Source organism: Manis javanica, chromosome 8 (assembly GCF_040802235.1).
Source record: "Manis javanica isolate MJ-LG chromosome 8, MJ_LKY, whole genome shotgun sequence".
NCBI classification, from domain to species: Eukaryota; Metazoa; Chordata; class Mammalia; order Pholidota; family Manidae; genus Manis; species Manis javanica.
This window is the reverse complement of record NC_133163.1, coordinates 87,164,389-87,185,569: the sequence shown is the minus strand read 5'-3', so window position 1 is coordinate 87,185,569 and position 21,181 is coordinate 87,164,389. Positions and strand designations below refer to the sequence as shown.

The 21,181-nt window shown below is 37.1% G+C and overlaps 1 protein-coding gene across 9 annotated transcripts in view; it reads right to left on the bottom strand.

Moving 5' to 3' along the window:
- The window catches only part of CDIN1 (CDAN1 interacting nuclease 1), a 209,106-nt gene extending 188,127 nt beyond the window's left edge, over positions 1-20,979 (bottom strand). Inside the window, exons 1-2 of one of the 9 annotated variants that reach the window (XM_073211595.1) lie at positions 20,273-20,655; positions 6,854-6,934 (exon numbers count right to left, since the gene is read on the bottom strand). In XM_073211595.1, the coding sequence (XP_073067696.1) occupies positions 6,854-6,934; positions 20,273-20,373 (182 nt within the window). In that variant the 5' untranslated portion in view covers positions 20,374-20,655. The other 8 variants (XM_036998437.2, XM_017641605.3, XM_036998443.2 and 5 more) reach the window with 8 other exon arrangements.
- Between the last annotated feature and the right edge of the window lie 202 nt (positions 20,980-21,181).

Genomic DNA, 21,181 nt, shown 5'->3' with positions numbered 1-21,181 from the left:
CACACACTTTTAAATTTATCTCCTTGTAAAAGTCATTAAAACTAAATATGGAATTGCCAATTTTTTTAGGTTTGCTGTTGGGCCTATACAGTAATCAAATTTAGAGAACTATAAATTATATTTAAATTTATTATTTACAAGCAATTAATTATAAAAAACAGCCAGGTGGCTTTCATTACATAAATTACTGTTAATGACAGAGACCTCATGCTGCTACTGTATTTAGCATTTGCATGTGTCAAGTGCAGAGAGCGGTGCCTAACTACCCTTTTCAGGGTGGAACTGATCACTGAAGCACAAAGCAAGCTGCCCAGGTTTCAGATCATACCCTAACTAGTTGTTTGAATCCAAAATATTCCCAAGGTTTTGACAATATTTGCTATAGGAACTTGGAATAATATTTTTTGAAACAGCTTTAAAACCAGATACATAATTACTATGCATTAAATAATCTTTAACTACACTGAGCTACTTAAAGTCCTATCTCTATGATTTAAACATTATCAGAAAATGCTCAGTCAATTCTCACGAACCCAAATAAGGGATTTAACTGATATCTCACAAATGCAGTGTTTAAAATGGTATTGACATTTCCTCCACAAAACTGTGCAATAGAAACAAGACAATAAGTCTCTTTTCAGGGCTCTGTCTCCCTGTTTTACTAAGTCTTTTGTAGTGATTTTCCCAACTCTACAGCAGGTGAAATTCCCCTCCAAAGAGAATGAAGAGTTTGACCTCTTTCATTTATTCTGAGATAAAGCATGAGTTTCAATGATGTAACAGGAGAAAAGGCCCTCATATTGTCACTCTGAATTAAATGCAATTCTTGAATAATACAAAATCTGTACCAACACAGAAAATAAAAATAAAGGAAGAATTTCATTCTGTTTCAAGCTCTATCCCAACTAGAGGCCTTAACAAGTAATTCTAGCCCCTTCTACCATTACCACCAGAAAAAGGACGAAGTGTTATGAAAATGCTTCTTAAGCTACCGGATGAAATTCTGGAATTACTAGTCTTCCTATTTGAGAAAAAAAAGTTTTTTAATCAATTGAAAATCCCATATTGAGCTAACTCTCTGGTATTCAAGGACTGGCTAATTAACGGGTTATCCAACCCTTCATGTACCCCCACCCCCACCCAGAATTCTACCTTTTAGCAATTTCATCACTTATTAACAACCTTCGGAAGAGTGGGTAATGGAAACAGATTAAGAAGAAAATGTGTCTATAGCCTCTTAGTAGTTAACCTTCATTTGTGGAGCATAGAGAAAGGGGGGACATAAAATAATGGCTAATAGTTTAAGGAAAAAGAGTACATACTAAGTATGAAGATAAAATAACAAAATGAACTTTTTTTCAGCTAGTGGACAAGAACTAATTTATTCAAATTATTTTTAGCTAAAGTAATGATCCTGGAGAAGAAGTAGACTTTTTACATTCATCACCAAAGATGCCGCCCTAACTTATTTTTAGGAATCACTTTAGAACCACTTTACAAGTTACACAGGAAAGGCAACTTCATAGACCTATCTCATATCTTACCAAAATACAGGATGGTCACTAAGTCTGGAAACACAGACAAATATACAGTAAAAGGCTTATTGTTACTGAATTGAAACACATGGCAAAATAATTATGTCTGCAGACTTTAAAGTCACTTTGTAAGCATCAGCCCATTTATTTAAAATCTAATGATGTCTGCCTGTCTCCAAATGCCAGATCCATTCTCAAAGTACCAAAGTTTGTCACCACTGAAGATGTTTAAAAGACTGCCACATGCTCTAAAAATTCTTGTTAATGAGGAGTCCCTAAAGCACTTTGGCTATCATTAGAATGTGTGTCCAACAGGAACAAATATTCATCATAACATTTTTTTTTGGTGAGTCATAACTTTTTTTTTGTCGTTGCTGTACATGAGAGGAGGAGGAGGAAACTTATCTGTGGACATTACAAGACATAAATGGAAGATGAGACAGATGGGCTAATCGCTTGGCAAGCACAAGGGGATACCACCTACCAAACCCATCAGTGGCTTCCACTAGAGTGCTGGGAAGCGTTCATGAGTACATATGGCTAAGAATTAAGAGTATCTGAAATTCGTACTCTTTTCTCTTATTATAACACAATAATTTTCACCAATATAACAAGATTTTTCATGTCTTCTTGATCTAAACTAGGAAGAACACATTTATCACAACAGGCAGAAAATAAATTTGAGAACCACACATCTAGAGCAGGCTGAGTGTTTTGGCATAAGATGTAAGGAAACGACTCAGTGATGCTGTGGCTGGGGAGTGGTCATGGTGAGCTTTCAGAGGGAAGTCTAGATAAGTCAATACGCAGTGCTGTTTATTTTTATGATGCTGGAGGCTCTGCAGTAGTAGAACTCATTGGCCCCATGTACCAGGCAAGAAATGAGGATTTTACTCAGAGGGTTGGAAGTTCTAGTCCCACAGAAAGCCAACACTAAAGTCTTAATGGAGACAGTTTAAGATAAGCTATCTTAACCTGAGGAGGAAGTTAAAGACTTTTTACATTGGAAACTGCCGTAATATTTGAGACATATGATGGCAAAGCAGGTTGAGAAAATCCAAAGAGCCCTCCAGAAACCACATAGGCAGTTCATGGGATGAATACCCTGTAGCTGCCCAGCTGTAAATCCCCTGAAGGGAAAGTACACTAGGGTTTAAAAATAGGGGCCAGATCCTTTCACAAGGTCGAGTTTTGCAGAAAGATAATGCCAAAAATCATAAAGGCACCTGTTCCACACAGTCTAGTTTGGTACAGATAGTCTAGTCTCCATCTGAATCATGTGAGGTATGTGGCTAAGATGATAGAAAAGAAAGAAGTGCAGGACAGAAAAAAAAGCCAGATCTCTGAGTACAAGTCTGCCTTGATTCCAGCCACCAGAGTTTCACACAAAGATGCTTTTTTCAGCCAAGTTACACTGTCTTCAAGGGTAGGACCTTAAACATGGTACTGAGCATCAAGCCCTAATGGAATTCCAGGTGGGAAAGCCATTCACATTCTAAAAGGGAAACTACTCCTCACACCATGAGTGTTGGTACTTAGTAATAATGTGCAGTTAGGAACTACTGAAATGTACCTTCTGATCACTTATATCTGGGACATCAAAACAGTGTCGCATTGCTTCCTAAAAATAATGGGAAGAAATTACTTTGAACCAAGTGAAGTAAATCTACTGACTGACTCTCAAGAATAAAAGTCAGTAACTGAATTGGAATTAACCACTGAAACTGGGAAAAAAGTAAATAAATAAATAAATAAATAAATAAAGATCAAAGACTCTATCTACAAATGTTAATTTGGTCAGAATTCTTCCAGGATCGAATTTCTTTCACCCAGTTTTACATTGAAGTTTTATCAACTACGAACACTATATTTAGATGGAAACCTAGTACCTGCTCTTTTGGTTAAATAGCACCAGAGTTAATATCTTTGGCATGTGGCCACAGATTTTTATACCACCACCAAAGCACTAAGTTAATACCCAAGTTTCTACTAAACCAAGCCATAAACAAATCTTCAATAGAAAAGTTCTGTCTACTTGTTTATAATCTGTTACCTGGAAAAAAAGCAGAAGGTCTCTCTAGCCACCTAATCACCATATCAATGACACATGCCACAAGAGAGAAGGACTAGTTTATTTGATTGATCATGGTAGATAAACTCCAAATAACAGAGAAATTAACAAATGCTTGACATTTGCTCAACATCCATTATTCTGACACTGCTTTCAGAATCTCAAAGCCTGGGAGTATGCTTAATCAACATTCATATTCCCCTGTGGGCTGCAGGCACCATATTGCACCCCGCCTTCACACTGATGAAAACTGCATATTGGCCATTTCCAAAATGTTCTGGGACTCCACATAGGGCCCCTTTTCTCTCTTGTTACTGCTCTGCAGTTTTCTTTTAAACACTTCCAAGACAAAAGCATCTGCCAGTCTTTCTCTCTAGGGACATATGCAAAATGAACTTAACAGTTTTAAGGCAGGAGTAACCCTCACATCTAAATTCATTCATAGGACAGAAAAGGGCCTAAGAGGCCTCTCCAGGGACAAAACCCTGCTGAAATTCTCCCCACACACAACAGTGGGAGCTTTATAAAATCTAAGTCCAGACAATTTCCAATTCAAATGCCCAACATAGCATGACCTTTGTCAGATCTCTGAGCCCAAGATGCACCCATGATTTTTTATTCTGACCAGCACAGACATTAGACAGGGCACTACTGCTAAGCAGGAGGTTCAATATTTGCATGCTCTTCTATTGTGAAAATGTAACAGTGACAGCACTGTGTCAAATTCTTTTCCCTCTAGAACTTTAACTCCATAGGAGAGGCATGGCTGACAGATGACTCCCCAACATCTGTGTTATGTACACTGCACAGCTGAGGAGCCCCGGATCACTGTCAGAACACTGCAGAGATGGCCTGCGCCTTTCTTATGCCTTCTTCTTATCCCTGCTCACCCCAGTTATATATGTATATGTGTGTGTGTGTGTGTGTATAAATATCTATAATACAAATAGTGAGATTTTTAACAAAATGTAAAAATGGCAAGACAGATTAACATAATTTATAGTCATTAAGCTGTTCACATAGCAGCTCAACATATGTTGTATAAATGTCCTATACCGGATAATTTATCAGATCTGACACACAGCACGTCATATTGTTTTATTTAATACACTTACTAAAATTTCATGGATCAAGCATCACTTCTGGAAAGCACAGAGAAAGCACTAGAAAATATTTATTCATCTCCTGTGATTTATTTTGATTACCCTTACAGCTACATGATAAAGTGGAACTCACAAAATTACAAGGTTAAGGTTTACACAGCCATTGCTTCATCTACTAAAATATAACAAATGGCTCCATGTCTGTGTTAGATTTTATTTTCATTTAGTGTTAAGTAGTACACTAGGCTAAGTACTTAGCTGCCTACTGAATATTTTAATATTTTTAAATAGGACTTGAACATCTGGGCTTAAGAAACAATCTTAGGGAAGATCAGCAAGTCCTTTGTATGGTACTAGATAGAACAATGCTAGCCAAAAAGGAGATACATGCCTTTAAGTGATCTCCTCAGAACAGATCCAAAAAAACAAGCATGGGCTCATATTAGAAAGATAGCAAGAATTCACTGAATGCATAAAAGACCATAATACCATGCGAGGCATAAAGAAAGGAGTTGGGAGATAAAATCACAGCATAATTCATAGCTCATATCCTCGAGGAATTCACGATCAGTCCAATAGGAAGTAAAAGTCAGTAATGTATACATTCCAAATGAACAAGTAAAAGTTAACTACAATGGTCAAAGAAAAAGAATAGAAAGAAATTAGTGACCTTTAACAGATATTCAAGAGACAAAGAAAAGTTAGGGTACGGGAGTGTAAAACAGAGAGAGAGAGAGGAAATTAAATACTGGCACTTTGAGGCTCCTTTTCATCAATTTTCCTTTAACATGTTTTACCTGAAGGCAGGCTTCCTAGTCAAGGAAGATGAGATGAAAAGGATGATAGGAAGATGAGAATTGGGAGACGAGGACCCAAAGTAGAAAAGGTCACTATAGCTTTTCAAGAAAAAACACGAATGTTTGTTGGCCTGATCATTTTTGGGAGAACCATTAAATACTTTCAACTGCCCTGGGAAAGACTATTAAGGGGAAAACAAACAAAAAAACTGCTTCAATTTCTAATGGAGTACTTTGTTTACAATACAGTAAAAGTAAGATGAAGATAAGGCAAAGAAAATAAGTTTTGTTTCCATGTATGGGTGATAATAGCCCCAAGACAGCTACAAAATAATAATCATCCCGCAAGTATTACCCTCAGGCTCCCAAAGAAGCTCCATTATGTTTCAAAGTGTAGACACTTGCTGTCCAGAGCAAGGCTTATGCTCCTCAAACCCTTTGCCTCACCATCCCTGCCAGGAGAGATGACAGGCCCTGAGAAAGCTCATGTGGAGCAAGAACACCCCAAAGCCATATTATATGGTGTGGTAAGTCAGGCAACAGAGTGACTTTAGATGAGTAACAAGTTACTGTAAAAATACTGAAAGGTCTATCATGCTGCACCCTCAGAAAGGAAAGATAAAGACTACGAAGTCAAATAGAGTTCAATATAAAAACAGTAAAATTTCATCTCCCCAAAGAAAAGAACTAAAAATAGGAAAATAGTCTTGCTCAGTTTAGTGCACGGTGATAATGGCACCTGAAAAATCCTTTGTAAAGAACAATGTAACCCTTGTGGCTTCCTGTCAGAGCAAAACACTTTACCCATGTCGAAGGATTTATACGAAGATGGGCACTAGGCCTTAACAGAAAGCCTCAAGAGCTGGGATGGTGTTGGGACTGTGCATCAGTAAGATTCAACAGAGCTAATTAAGAGCACTGAAGAAAAGCCCGAGTTTGAGTGTTGCAAATTCTTGCTAGGAACCCTATCATCACCACCACTCTGGCATTTTATTTCTAGAAATATATTTTACCTTTCTGAAATTTTTTTCTGGTTACAAGCCAACCATTATGAACCTTTCAGTGAATCACTGAATAGGGCACTTAAAGGGACAAACAATTATAAAAATAACTCTGTCACAAGTGCATACATTTTATTTTATTTAGTGATGTAATAAGCTTAGGGGCATATATCAGGTTCAAAATGGTCTTGGTCATTAATTTAAGCAATAAATCATAGGTCTTGCCAACAATGACGGCAAACAGATGCTAACAAGGAAATGTATTATTTAATATTGCCATGTGTTATAAAAATGTAAGTGTGTTTAAGACATGTCTTAAATTTTTATAATAATACGCATTTAATACATTACTGTTTTGACACATGCAGGAATTGGATTTATAGGTCCCATTCCGTAGCTTCTTCTTCTGTGAACATGAGAGCATATTCTGGATTAAAAAAAAAAAAAAACAAGAGGGGAAACCCTTAAAGTGCATGCTTGCAACAATATCTAATTGGTTGTCTTGCTGTTTTGTAGTAAATAACATCAACACTGAAACTCATTAAAAAGAATGAATTTACACACTTTGCTGGAATATAAAAATAGAACAATTTAAAATTACAATTTTTAAAGAAACCTTACAATCTAAGAAAACGTAAGAGCACCTTTCAATCAAGTTGTCAACTAGTTTTTTTCATATCCATTTTGAACTATTCTGCATGACACCAAGACAAAAATCTACTACAACTAAAGAGTAAAGTTCAACATTCAAAACTGTGGAAGCAACCAGGTAACAAAAACCCTACTTTACACCTTCATGCAAAAATCCTAGGAATCAAACACTATCGCGAAACACAAAACGAATTTAAAATGGAGTCTCTGTACCCAAATTACGCCAAAGGGAACATTCCCTTCTGACATTTCCATTCAGGTCAGTAGGCTCTCATCCTTTACCAGCAGGTTCAACCCTCCTAGGGAAAGGGCCTATGAGGGAAGAAGGGAGTTAGGGCCTAAGGAACTCACCCCAAACCTCTTTTTACAGAAAAAATGAGCTTTTTGCATTCAACAGGATGCCACCTCTGCTGAAAGCATTTTTTATTCGTGCATTATTTCATCTGTGTGTCCTTTTCAATCAGCTCTCCTAACTGCCAGCATGGTCTTCCCCTTCTCTTGTGTAGGCAAGAGTCCATGCTTTAGAACACTTGAAGAGGCAGTGCTTGGAGTAGGGAAACTAAATTTTCTTCATTAAATCTACTGAAGCAGATATTAAAAATGCATTTAATATCCAGGCGATGGTCGGTGGGCACCGCTGACTGTGACAGGCCAGTTACTGATGATCAGCCGTCAGATGGCCTTCTCAGCAGGCGTCTGGGTCTCAGGCTGCTGAAGGACAGCAATATCTTCCCTTGTGGGTAAGCTCTATTCATCTCTCTGGTATTTACTAAATCACAGGCCTCTGCACATATAGCCCACGTTTCAGCATATGCTAACGAATGATGGATGGCCTCCTCAATTCATTATGTCCTGAAAGCATGGTTTCCTGCCATTCTAATCACCAAACCTCAGCGCTTCAGAGCTGATCAGTCCCAGGGAATATATTTTGCAGGCTCGATTAAAAGAGAAGAAGTTCGTTCCATTAAAGTCTCTGACACTCTTCCCCGGCGGTTTGTTTGCATCACCCAGTTATTTGGGCAGAATATTCATGAGGTAAATGTTTGGACAATGTAACACTGGCAGGTTTCTTTCCTAATGTTTGCAAAGGTGTAATTTCAACTATGACAAAACAGTTGAGGTATCTAACGGTGAAATTTATGTGTTAAAAAATTTTCCTTCTATGTACATCAGGCAAAACCTTAAAAATATTTTGTCATATACTATTATAATGTAAACCTATTAGTAGATGCATTGCAAAGGAACTTTCAAGGGAATAACCAGTCTCTAAACCATCTAAACCTCTGAGGACAATAATTCATGACAGTTCTCTTAATTATGATCTAGATAAAAGCACAACCTACTTAAAAATTCTTCTGACAGCTCCAAAGTTAGGTGACAAAAGTTCAACTTGTCAAAGAAAGAAACCTTTTAAGAGAATATATATTTTCAGTTCCAAGGTTATATATGTCAGCTGTCTTTTCTATAAACCACAAGAACATGTTTATTTTTAGCTATGGCTTAGCTATGGAACAGAAAAATATTAGCACACTCATATCTTTGACTCAGAGACAGTAAACTTTATAAATAAACAGATGAACTTACCACAACTAAACAGATAGCTGAGCTTTGAGGAAACCAGACGATGTTAAAGAGCTAAACAACTGGCTATAACTAAGCTCCTGGAAATGCTAAAAAAAAAGGAAAAGAAAAGTGCCAGACTCCCTGACTCCCTTTTAGCCAAGTGTTAGGTAGGCTCTGAAGTATCCACAATCAGTTGGCGCTCCATCACACTGCCCTGCCATTCACCTCAACCTTGACCTCAAGATTAAGCTCACTTTTATTGTGCACAAAGGTCACCTGTATTAGGTCAAAATTCAAAGTCCCTTGTCAGAAAAGGTTGATGTATTCCAACCTTTCCTTCTCCATGCATCAAATTTTTCATGGTAAAGTCATATTCAGGAGACAGTATATTCAGCAATTTATTGTACCATTGTAATACAGTGCAGAAAACAATTGTCTGAAAAGCTATCACATGAAAAATATTTTTCATGAGAAAGTACCAAATACAGACTCCTAACATGCTTCTAAAATGAAATAAAACTTATTAAGCTTGTATTCATACTTCAGAGGAGCTATATGGCCAATAACTGTCCTCAAAATACAAAGTGTAGTATAATTATGACTTTTACTTTTATAATCTTTGGCTACAGGCAACTATTTTTCAGAGTGTCACTCAAATTCCTAAGTATCATTTCTTTAAAAAAACAGGAAGATCCTAACTAGTTTTAACACTTTAATTCCAAACTGACCTAAGCTGCTTAAGTGAAGTCAGTCTAAACCTAAGCCTCTCTAGGACCTAGAGCTCAGTGGAAGATATGCTCTATAATAAAACAGAAAAGGAAGGGGAAAGAATTACTGTCTTGTCCAACTCTTTATTACTGCAACTATATGGTCAGCAGAACTGCATAAATAAGATAAATTATGCAAATTCTTTGTGGACAGCATCCTAGAATACATGGTAATTAATAATAACCAAAGCCTGGGACAATATATCTATTTCCTTTAAAAAGTTTATGTAATTTCTTTGTGTTTACTAACAGGCCTTTTCATAATCAGTATTAGTACCATGAATAGATTTTAAGACTATTTAAAGCACTCATTCTTTAAATGTATTCATACCTATATTAAACACTAAAATCAGTGCTCACAGTCAGGTGATGATCCAGGGCATCTTACAAAATCTCCATGCCCTGAAAGATGTATACCTGAACTCACATGTTACTGGACTCGAGCTTCCTGGTAGCAGAACTCTGACTCCAAAAACGCTATTCACTCATATATCTTTCATAAATTCGTAACTGCCTTATAATCAAGGTGAGGTAAAAATGTAAAAGAGTTTCCAGAACATGGTGGATTCCATTTGAGAAAAGTAATTAGATAAGAAAATAGTTAAAAATTCTCAGACTTACATATTCCCACTTATTCTTGTCAGGGACCATGTTACATAATCATTTCTATACGTGGGAAGAGGGAATCAATCTAAACCTAAATATGCCCATTTGTCATCAATGTAATATCACATCTTGGTTGCCAGTAACATCCAAGGACTTCATCATAATTTACTAAAAAAGTAGGTTTCCTATTACCCAGTGGGGAGAAAGAAAAATAACATTTTGGAAACCTAAAAAATAAAGGGGCTGGTTTTAGGCAACATTTTTTCAGTTCTAATATTCTGAGTCCCATTATTATAAGCATAAACACCACTACAGTGTACATCCTTAAATCAGTAATGGTAACAAACATAACAGCAGCAGCAAAAATGTATTTAAAACAATATTTGGAGTTGTACTAATCATTTTATAAGCACTATCTCAGTTCAAGATCATGACAATCCCATTTTATAAATAAGGACACTAAGGTATCAAGAGGTCAAGAAAGTTACCCAAGGTCACCCAGCAAGTAAGTCATGAAGCCAGAATTCGTATGTCTATTTCCACAATCAAGTTCTTTAAACCAGTATATAAAAGTGCCTTTAGAGCAAAAAACTGAACAGTCTCCCAGAGTCCACAATAACAGGGTTTTGCCTTCTATCAATTTACAAAATAATTAACCGTCAGCAGAGAGAGCTAAATAAGCCACCGAAGGTCAAGCACAGGCTGTGATAACTGCCAAACTCAGTACCAGCTGGTCAGCACCTCCCCGGCCCCCCATGTGAGCCTATCCTCACACAGAATTCCCCTTTTCATTCTAAAACGCACATATTCTTGCCTAATATTATTTATTTTACTGCTCATTTGTTTTAGTTGTTTGTCATATTATTTTATTATGGATACTTTAGATGTAGAAAAGAAATGGTCACATTCAAACATGTTATAACTGGGTCTTTATACAATTTTACTAAATCAAATTGTAATCAATCAGGTATCTTCCCATTGTTTTTCACTGTAATTGCACAGATGGCTTATTTTCTTTTTATACTGGAGTTACCGCCAATTGAAGATGTAACAACTAAGCTTGAAGTTTCTCTAAAAGGAGTTCCTGACATGACAAACCCTCAGGTCTACCATTGGAGCATTTCTAAATTCCTACAAAAAATGAAGGATGACTGTAATATCCCTAAATTTAGCTACTTAATCTGTTTTGAAAGGGATTAATTTTCCTAAATGAGAACTATGTATACGGCTTTTTTTTTTTAACCAAGCAGCATTTTGTTCAGGCACTTCACTCAAATGTCCACTTTGATATGTACCATAATACCTACAATATAACAGGCTGTTAAGGCTCAAGACTGGAATTCTAGTTTCACACTACAGTGGGGGACAAAAATATGTATCCTCTCTGTGGACAAAAAAAAGAAAAAAAGGGACAAAATTTAGCACTCACAAAAATACTGTAAGAATGAGATACAGATATAAGTATGTTATGCCCTTTTCAGGAAAAGAAACTATAAAAGTAGAATAAATGGGATTAAGAAAATTCTGGAAAAGACATACCACAGGGCCATAATGTGCAATGCATAAAAGTCTCAAACTGGTGATGGTATGCAGCAGGGTGGGGAGCTTAAGAAATGCCTTTGGTGGCAGTGGGGAGGGGTGGGGCAGCCCAGGTCTGCAGTGTTTGCCAATTTCTGTGGTGTAAACACTCCCACCGGGGCAAATTTTAAGCTACTAATATGAGGTCACAGTCGGGAGAAGATGCTTACAATTGGCTCTCACAAGCTGGAAAGAGCCAGCTTCAGCACCGACTGGCTGTAGGCCAAATTCAGCCCACAGACGACTTCTGTTTGGCCAGAAAACTGTTGGCCTACACAGGGTTTTTAAAATTCAAACAAATTGACAACATTTAAAACTCAGGATTTTTTCCTAAAAAAATAAGATCTGGAGCTGCTCTCTAGAGAACAGAAGACCTGGAAGCACTGGGCCCAAATCCCTGCGTGGCAACAGACGGCACAAAGCTGCGGCTGCCCTGTTAGTGCATATGACTGTCTTTTCACTCTGTCACAACCCAAGGAAGCCAGCTTCCTTCATTCACTCCTGGTTGGTAACTCCTGGCTCTTGGAAGGAGAGAAGTGTGTATGTGTTTTCCAGTTGAAGGGCATGAAGGAAGAGTTCTGCCTCCAGATGAGTGACTTTGGTCATCACCAAGGGGCACCCTCCCTCGGTTTTCCCATCCAGAATATTAACCAGTTTGACCAGATAATCTTACTGCTATCTCAATCCAATGCTCCATAAATCACTGAAACTGAAATAAGGGAGGTATGCAGATCCTTTGGAGAAACTTTTGTAATCTGCACGTGAAGAGCTCCAAACGTGCCCACCAAAGTGCAAATAAAAATTGAAAATGTTATAAATTAAAGGTTAAATGTATTTTTACCTTAATGTATACTTTAGTTCCTTCTGGAAATAAGAATCTAGATAATGTTGTTAACCTAATGGTAAATTCAGTCAACTTTGTTGAAACTCAAACAATGAAATATTATTGCCCTATACAGACATCTATTAAACATATTTCTCCTAGGGAAATACATAATCCCTCTTTAGTGTATGAACAATATGCTGGTATGGGTTATTACTTATAGACTTAAGTTGGATGCCTGAATATAGACTTAAAAATGAAGCCAATAATCTAATAAAATGAAATTTTCCCCCTCAAACTATTAACAAATATAGTCCACATGTGAGTTCTTCTCAGAGTAACATTATCAGAGGTTTTTCTAAATACTTCTTTGCAGGAGATTCAAGCTTATCTCATTTTTGCAATTATGCAAATCAAAGGGAACACAGATATCTGATAAAAGCTGAGCACCTCTTAGAAAGTGAAGGTGCCATATACTTAACAAAATAACCTTCCAGAAAAGGTCTTTAAAGCTAGTCTACAACTCAGCAACAAAATAAAAACCTGAAACTTTATGGAATAAAAACGCCTAAAGAAAATACATGAAATAATCATATTCTTTTCTTAGGCCAACTTGTAGAACAACTTCTTTTCCAATTTGTCCTAATGATCACATAAATATTTCTAGACATATTTCCTGAGTTTATGAGTATTATTTTTGAAGGTCATGTAAATTAATTACATTTCTTCAGCAAAACCACCAAAAGAATTTCCAGTTCAATAAAAAGTTGACTTTTTCTACCTTTATTAGCCACTCTCATGAATTATTCTGGAACTCTGCTCCACCATATTATCAGAAATATAGAAAGTTGGCCACAAATTGAAAAACAATTCTCAATTGAAAGAATAATGCTAATAGAAATAATCTTCCAATCTAAGTAAACTCTACAGTATTATACACTGCAATGTCCCACTAAGATTATTAAAATTACAAATCAGTAAATCTAGGTTAAGAAGGTTTTTAAAAAAATGACATTATATATCACTATGAAAGATGTAAGGCAAGTTCCTGATATCTGGGCCATATTCAACTAATGGTCAGATCTATGTGTTCACAGACATACAACCAACCAATCCGTATCAAAGCAAAATTTTGTTTTATGTATTTCAAAAGGTTACTACTCAGACATTTCTTCTACTGTACCATCCATTAAACACTTACCAGGACTTCTACACTATGCTACATGTTTTACATGCCTTATTTCACTTAATCCTTGCCACAGCCATAAGGAACTGTACAGGGAGAGGCAGCAAAGTGAAAGTAAGAGTAAGAATCTGGAGTCAGACTCTGCCTGGGTGTCAACCCTGCCTCTTCTACTTCTTAGCTGTGGCGTTTCATCTTTCCCTTTACAGATGAGGTAACTGGGACTCAGATAAAAAGAGGCAGACCCAAGTCATTTCCCAAGAACAAGTTGTTACAGGAAACAAAACAGAATACAAGATTCCGCATGGGGAAAATAGACAACTTGAAATGCATCACTGAGGGTAGGGGAGAACATTGTTCAAAAAGGACAACTGTAGCCAATTGCAGCACCAAATTACACTACACCACCCTAACTAAATATGAAAGTTAAGTAAAATTGCTGTGCTTGTCCCAAGCAAGTCCCTTAGCTACTCCACTCCTAACCAGACTGGTCCCCTAGGGCCACTATTAAGAATCACTAAGTTCACCACACGCAAATACACAGTAAAGCCAGCCTTAACTCCAGTTCTTAAATGGAGGCAGGTGAAGATCTCAAGAAAATGAACCAACCATATTGGTTTAAGAACAGGGAGCCCAGCCAAACAAGTTTGTAACTACTCCTTTTTGAGATTTCTCTAGGAACAGGCTCATGTGAGTGAATGGTTGCTGTAACTGTGATGCAAGAGTGGGAAAACTATGGATGTTGTGGGCTAAGACAAAGAATCGTGCTTAGAAATGTGGAAGGCATCATTAGAAAAATTTGAGCTAGGATAACTAGGGAAAAGATACAGCAATATGATAAAACCACTTATTTGCTTAGAGATTTATGGTATCAAGAGTTTGATGTGTGAGTCATTAGAATTGGCATAAATAGCCATCAAAGCACTAATGCATGGCTAGGCAACTCAGGGGAAAATTAAACTTGTACCAAAGGGCTTAGTTTACCAGCAGAAGAATTTCCAACAAAAGCATATCTCCTCTAAGAATCCCACTTGACTAATACAATATACGAACTAACTCCTCAACAAATCCTTCGGTTTCTAACTTCTATGATTTTAATAATTTATAGTTACTGGATATGTCTTAAACTCTTTCCTCAGATTACAAGTTATTCAAGATTAATTACTTCATTACCTTGTTTTCAAAAAAATACCCAAATAGTGCCACAAACATCATGCGCATATAGTAAGTTACTATAGACCTAATGCCACTTGGAGGTGGATCAACCCCAAGTACCAGTACAAATTATGGGCTCTGTCAGATGGACTGTTTTACATAAAATGGTGGTGGTTGAGACATTATTTGGAGGTGTGTTCCAAGGAAAGAAGAAGAAAATCAACATCAGGCAAATACCAGGAATAACTGCTCCACACAAGAACTACTGATAGATACTAAAATCAATGGGGAAATGTGTGATGTGAGAAATGGGATAACTGCATTGTCTCAAAGGATATCCCCACAGGGTAATTACTGGAAAGGGAACAATAGTATGTTTATAACAGAGAAACCTGGCGGACACCACACTTTAACCAAGTGAATAAGGTTAACCTCACCAATGTTAAGACATATGAAGTCAAACATCCCCTGCTATGGTGCACTGTGATAGGCATAATATCATTTCTGAGGTATTCTTGCCAAAAACGTTTGCCTTCAATCTAATCAGGAGAAAATATCAGGCACAAACTTAGGGACATTCTACAAAATAACTGACCAGTACTCTTCAAAAGTATCAAGAACATAAAAGACAAGAACTCAGTAAGAAACAGCCAAAGATTGGAGGAGACCAAGATGATTTAAAAACTAAATCTTGTGTGATCCTGGAATAGAAAGGGACATTAGTGAAAAAACTAGCAAAATTCAAAACAGGCCTGCATATTAATTAACTGTATTGTATTAAAATTAAATTCCAGATTTTGACAATTGTACTATGGTTATATAAGATGTTAACATTAGTGGAATCTGGGTGAAACGTATAGGGGAATTCTCTACATATTTCTGCAACTTTTCTGTAAGTTTAAAATTATTTCAAAATATGATAGATATCCATATATATGTATGTATATATATATGTGTGTGCATCTGTATATATATGTGTGTGTTAGTGTACATATATATATAATTAGATACATAAGTAATGTTTGGCAGAAAAATATAATGTAAAATATAATTTTCTAAGTAATAGGTGATTCGGCTGGGGGCTTCTACATGAATAAGGAGGTCAAAGAAATAAGCTGGGAGATGCAAATCAATGAATGTATCCTTAGGAAGTACTTAAAAACATGTCCAATGTTCTTGGGGCCAAAGGGCCAACTTACTATAAAACTGCAAAACAGAATACAGGAAGGGTGAATTTTGGAATTGTAAAATACTAGATATCACAATATCCTATCTGCCATTTTAAACTAGAGGATTCTGAGAACAGAGTGGTTAAGGGGACTGCCTAAGGTCAACATATACTGACTTAGAAAAAACATAAATTTATAACTTCGGTGAAAACAAAGAAGTCATGGAAAAATAAGGCTGACAAGTAGAAGCCACAGTATAAAATAAAAATTCAGCTACATCTTTACCTTTGAGCATACACTAAATTTCAGTTAGAAAGATGAATTAAGAATAAGAAAGAAAGCCATAAAGAACCTAGAAGAAAACTTAGGTAAAAGATTTCTTTTTCACAATTAAAGGACAGGAAAGAACTTCCTCAGCAAAAAAACATAAACTTAAAAATAAGCATATAAAAAGTAATATTTTAAAGCCAACAACTGGGAAAATATCTACAACAAATATGATGTATTTTTTATATATATGACATAAAGGATAAATATCCTTAACATATGCAGATCAATAAACAATAACAAATCAATAAACAATAATAGCAAACATGCTGACAGAAAATTAGGCAAATGACATGAGACAGGTAACCCAAGAAGATAATTAAATGGCCAATAAACAATTGGCAAGATATACAATATATAATAATCAGAAATGCAAATGAGATGTCATTCTTGATCCATCATACTAAAGATTGAACGATGACTATTCAGTAGTGGCAAAAGTTGCAGACAGATACTCCCATGCCCTTCTGGTAATAGGATTAACACAGTATTTTTTATAGTAATTTGTCAATACACCATCAAAATCCTTCAAAGCATAAATATGTTTTGAATTGAGAGCCAGTCAAATTGTAGTCAATGGACTCCTAGAGTCCTTGAGACCCTCTCAAGGGACTACAGGTCAAAATTTTTTTATATAGAAATAATAAGACATGATTTGCCTTTTCCCCTGGGTGACATTTGCTTTGATGGTATGAAAACAATCGTAGGTAAAACTGCCGGCTCCTGAGTACAAATCAAGGCCTGGCATCACTGTCCTAAGAGTCACTGTATTCTTCACTACCACACACTTGCAGGGGTGGTGGTGGGGGGGGAAGCCAGTTTCGCATAAGAATATCTAAAGATTCTCTTATTAATTTGATTAAATTTCAACCCTTGAATACACATCTTATTAATGTTCTGGAGGACAAAATATAAAGTAAACACAAAGCACATGTATTGCGTGTGATGGCTGTCTTGAGGGAGAACACTTGTATGATTAAGCTGAAGTAACCGCTTTTTCCATGGAACACCATTTTTACATGAATGACTGATGAACAAAGTACGATTATTCAGATCTGGGTATCTGGTAGACATTTTCTCAAAGTAAATAATGTGAGTCTGTCACTTCAAGGAAAATAACTGATAGTATCTGTTGCCAGTGACAAAATTTGAGCTTTCAAGGGAAAATTCAAATATTGGAAAACTCGGTATCCATTACCATAAGCTTGACAGCTTTAAGTCTTACAGACTTTTCTGATGAAGATCAGTGGGGATATTAACAAATGTGATTTTTTGATACTGTGGAGTAAAAGGGGACAACATTTGGCAGGTTTGCATAACTCACAACTAACGTTTTGCGAATGAACAATACATGATGATTAAAATCATGCACAGGTAAAAGATGCGCTCAGAGTTCAAGACAGGCCAATGGAATGAATGCAACAGTGTGAAAAGTTCCATGATGTGGTTTCACATTCCACATTGCAATTAACCTTTAAGAAAATACCACTTAATGGGTTTTATATATTAACAGCAATATCCACAATTATCTGAAAAGCCTATTACTCTTCCCTTTTCCAACTATGTATTTGAGGTCAGAGCTTCTTCATATTCTTTAATCAGGACAACATATCACAACAGGTTGAATACAGAAGCAAGTGTGTCTTCCTTCTGTTAAGGCAGGCATTAAAGAGATTTGCAAAAGTGTAAAACAATGCCGTTTTTGAAATGATGGTTAATAATCATAAAAATGTTAATATGTAATGAGTCTATTGTTATTTTCAAATAAATTAATAAGCAAAATTTTAAAAGTTTTCACTTTGAACTTATATTTTGGTAAATATCAATAGATAATCCACATAAACATAAGTTCTCTGGGGTCCTTAGAATGCAAAGAGATGTGGAGATCAAAGCTTGAAAATTGTTGATATGGCCATTCCCAACTACTGAGACTCTAAAGTAAGAAAATAAGCAGACTTAGCATTACATACATACAAAAATAATATCAGAAAATTAGAAAAACAATATACTTGGTGTCCAACAATAAGAAAATGGATAGTACATCTAGAATGTGCTTTATTGGTTATAAGAAACAAATTATGAATAATTTTTAAAAATGAGGACTACTCACAGTATATTATGCGAAAAAAGCAAGATCTACACACTATTTCGTAGACATATTAAACTGAAAAAAGACTAGAAGGAAGTAAATAAAATGGTACAGAAATTTTCTGGGCTATGTGATTATGAATAATTTATTTGTATTACTACTTTTAAAATCAGGAAAATAAGTCTTTTTAGCAACTTTTTTGTACTTCAACTTTTTTAGAACTCAATGTATGTGAATGCCACCAAAAATCAATTTCCACTATTGTTATTATTATCAATATGAAACGAATCAATGCAGCTTAGTATAGAACTCTGGAAAGTCAAGAAACTTGTATTCTAGACACTGTTTGGCTATCAAACATCTCTGCTGCTAACTGGCTCTTTAATTCCTTCTTTTACCATTAATGATGTGGCCTCTCTACATAAAGTTTCCAGTGAAAAAAGAGCTATTCCCTGAAAGGTATTTGGGAGAAGTGAAAATTATTTGGGCACACCATAAGTAAGAAAAAAAGAGCGTAAGAAAATAAGCTAGACAGCATGTTACCCCAAAGGGAGTCCTTCAATTAAGTGTACTTCATAACTCTATCATAAGAGTACAAGGAGGTTACCTCTTATGGAAAGGACAAAGTATTTGCTATGGAAAGGAAAGAAAGAAAAAGGTTGGGAGGAAAAGAAAGAGAAGCAAAAATACAGTGCTCAGATAAGTACACAACAAGAGCAGAATATCTAAATGTGTGCTCTATCTTAAATCTTCCCAGAAAAATCTACCTGTTCCCTAATCTGACCAGCCTTTCATCCATTTCACCGTTCATTGGCAGAGCTGGCGAGAGTTAATGACAGAAAATTAAACTTCAATTTGTCAATTTTGTTCCTTGTTAGCAAGTCTAATAAAAATCTTAAAGACTATAAAGGGATAAAAATTGCCCTAAATTAAATCTGGATAATATTAGAAAGAGATCCCTTCACTTTAAAGATTAGGAAAAGTGAGTCAAAAAACTTAGATCATAAGACTTTCAATTTGTACTTCAATTTTTCCAATAATCTCTCTTTTCTCAAGAAAATTCTTCTATGGTGACGTCTGCTCAAGGGGCTAAAGTGCTCAATGCCTCAAAACAAAATAGTACAAATTTGGATTTGGTTTGAAGTAAAGATTCTATACTTTTACAATAGCACAAATAACCTAGTTGTCCTGTACTGGGCATCAGTTTATACATCTTTAAAATGATAAAATCTATAGTAGAAAAATTCCTCAAGTCCTTTCTTAGAAAGTTGGATAATCATAAAATCAATTAAGAAAGACTTTTTGAGGAGGAGGGAATTATGAAATAAACCTGGAATGAGTATAATTTGGTTATACAAATGGCCAATCATGACCCAAAAGTGGAACCTCTAGGGCACCAGTCTTAATTAGACTGAGAACTCTTGATGTCTGTGAATTGCTGTAGGCCTGTACTCTCTTGTGTTTCCAGGGTACGACTGAGAAGGGTCCTCCATTTCCTCCTTCTGAAACTGCACTTCTGAAACACTTTGAGAGGGCCCTGACACCTATTCCTAGTATCTGTCAAGTAACCACTAGATATTTATGGAGTACCTACTATGTGCACCCATCACCCAGCACAAGCAACATTTGTTGAATTGCAAGGCCTTAAAAGACTGCCGGGGATTCACCCATTGAGAGTCTCCTGTGGAAGGCAAGGGAAAGAAGAAACCTTTCCACCATCCTTGATCTCCTAACACCTGACACTCGGGTTCCTCCCAACTCATGTGTGACACGTGGTTCCTAAGCGCTGGCTGGGCTACCCAGGCGCAGCTGCTGCGGGCAAAGGTCTGTGAGAGGGGAGAGGTGTGCACTTACCTGGGGAACCTCTGCTTCAGCTTCCTCAGACTTTGCCTGGTAGGTGGCACAGACACTAGGCACTGTGCTATCTCGTCGTACTGGGCTTTGGTCAGTATCATGTTGGGCCAGGGACTGGGAGGTGGCGAGAACACAGAAAAAAAACACCCTGGGCTCGAGCAGCCTTGGTGCCCGGAGATGAGGGGTAGGCACACAGCACCAAGGCTCTGGATCCTCGTCTTGCGTGGCTTTACCCTATACCCCTTTCACCCCTAGCGACACAGCCCGGGTTTCACTCGGCAGCTCCGCGGCAGAGGGAGGGCTGTAGACCCGATCGCCCAACCTTGGCTTTCTGAGCAGCCGCAGTAGACCCTGCCGAAGACAACGGCCGCCATGTTAGTTAAGGGCAAACTAACCAGGAAGTAGTGGCCGCCCGCAGAGGTGGCTCCTAAGTCTCAGTGGGTAGGAGTCCTGGCAGCGCCCATCCGGGATCAAGCTGGGATGTTCATGGAGTTATTACTTTCCCACTTGACAGAAGCCACGGAGTCCAGGCACATAGGCCAGGCGGCAGAGCACGTGGGGTGCCCCGCGATCTTCAGCTTGAGCCCGTAGAGCCACTGCCAAAGCGCGCGATTTGAAGACGATTCCAAACGCGCCCGTTTTAGCGCAGCTCCAATCGGAGACCGACCTACACAGAAAGCACGTCTTCACTGTAGTAAAGTCTCGCCGCACTCTGCAAGCCTGAGCGGAGCAGTAAAACCCGCTAGGATCGCTGTAAACAGACTGCTTAACTTTGTAGAGCGGAGGCCAAGAGTTTGTGCAGCTCGCGTGGGAGGCAATTTTGGCCATTTTGGGAAACAGACTAGAAAATAAATTAGACATCAATCAGCCTGCAATAAAGAGTATCACTCTCACTCCCCACAGGTGCTC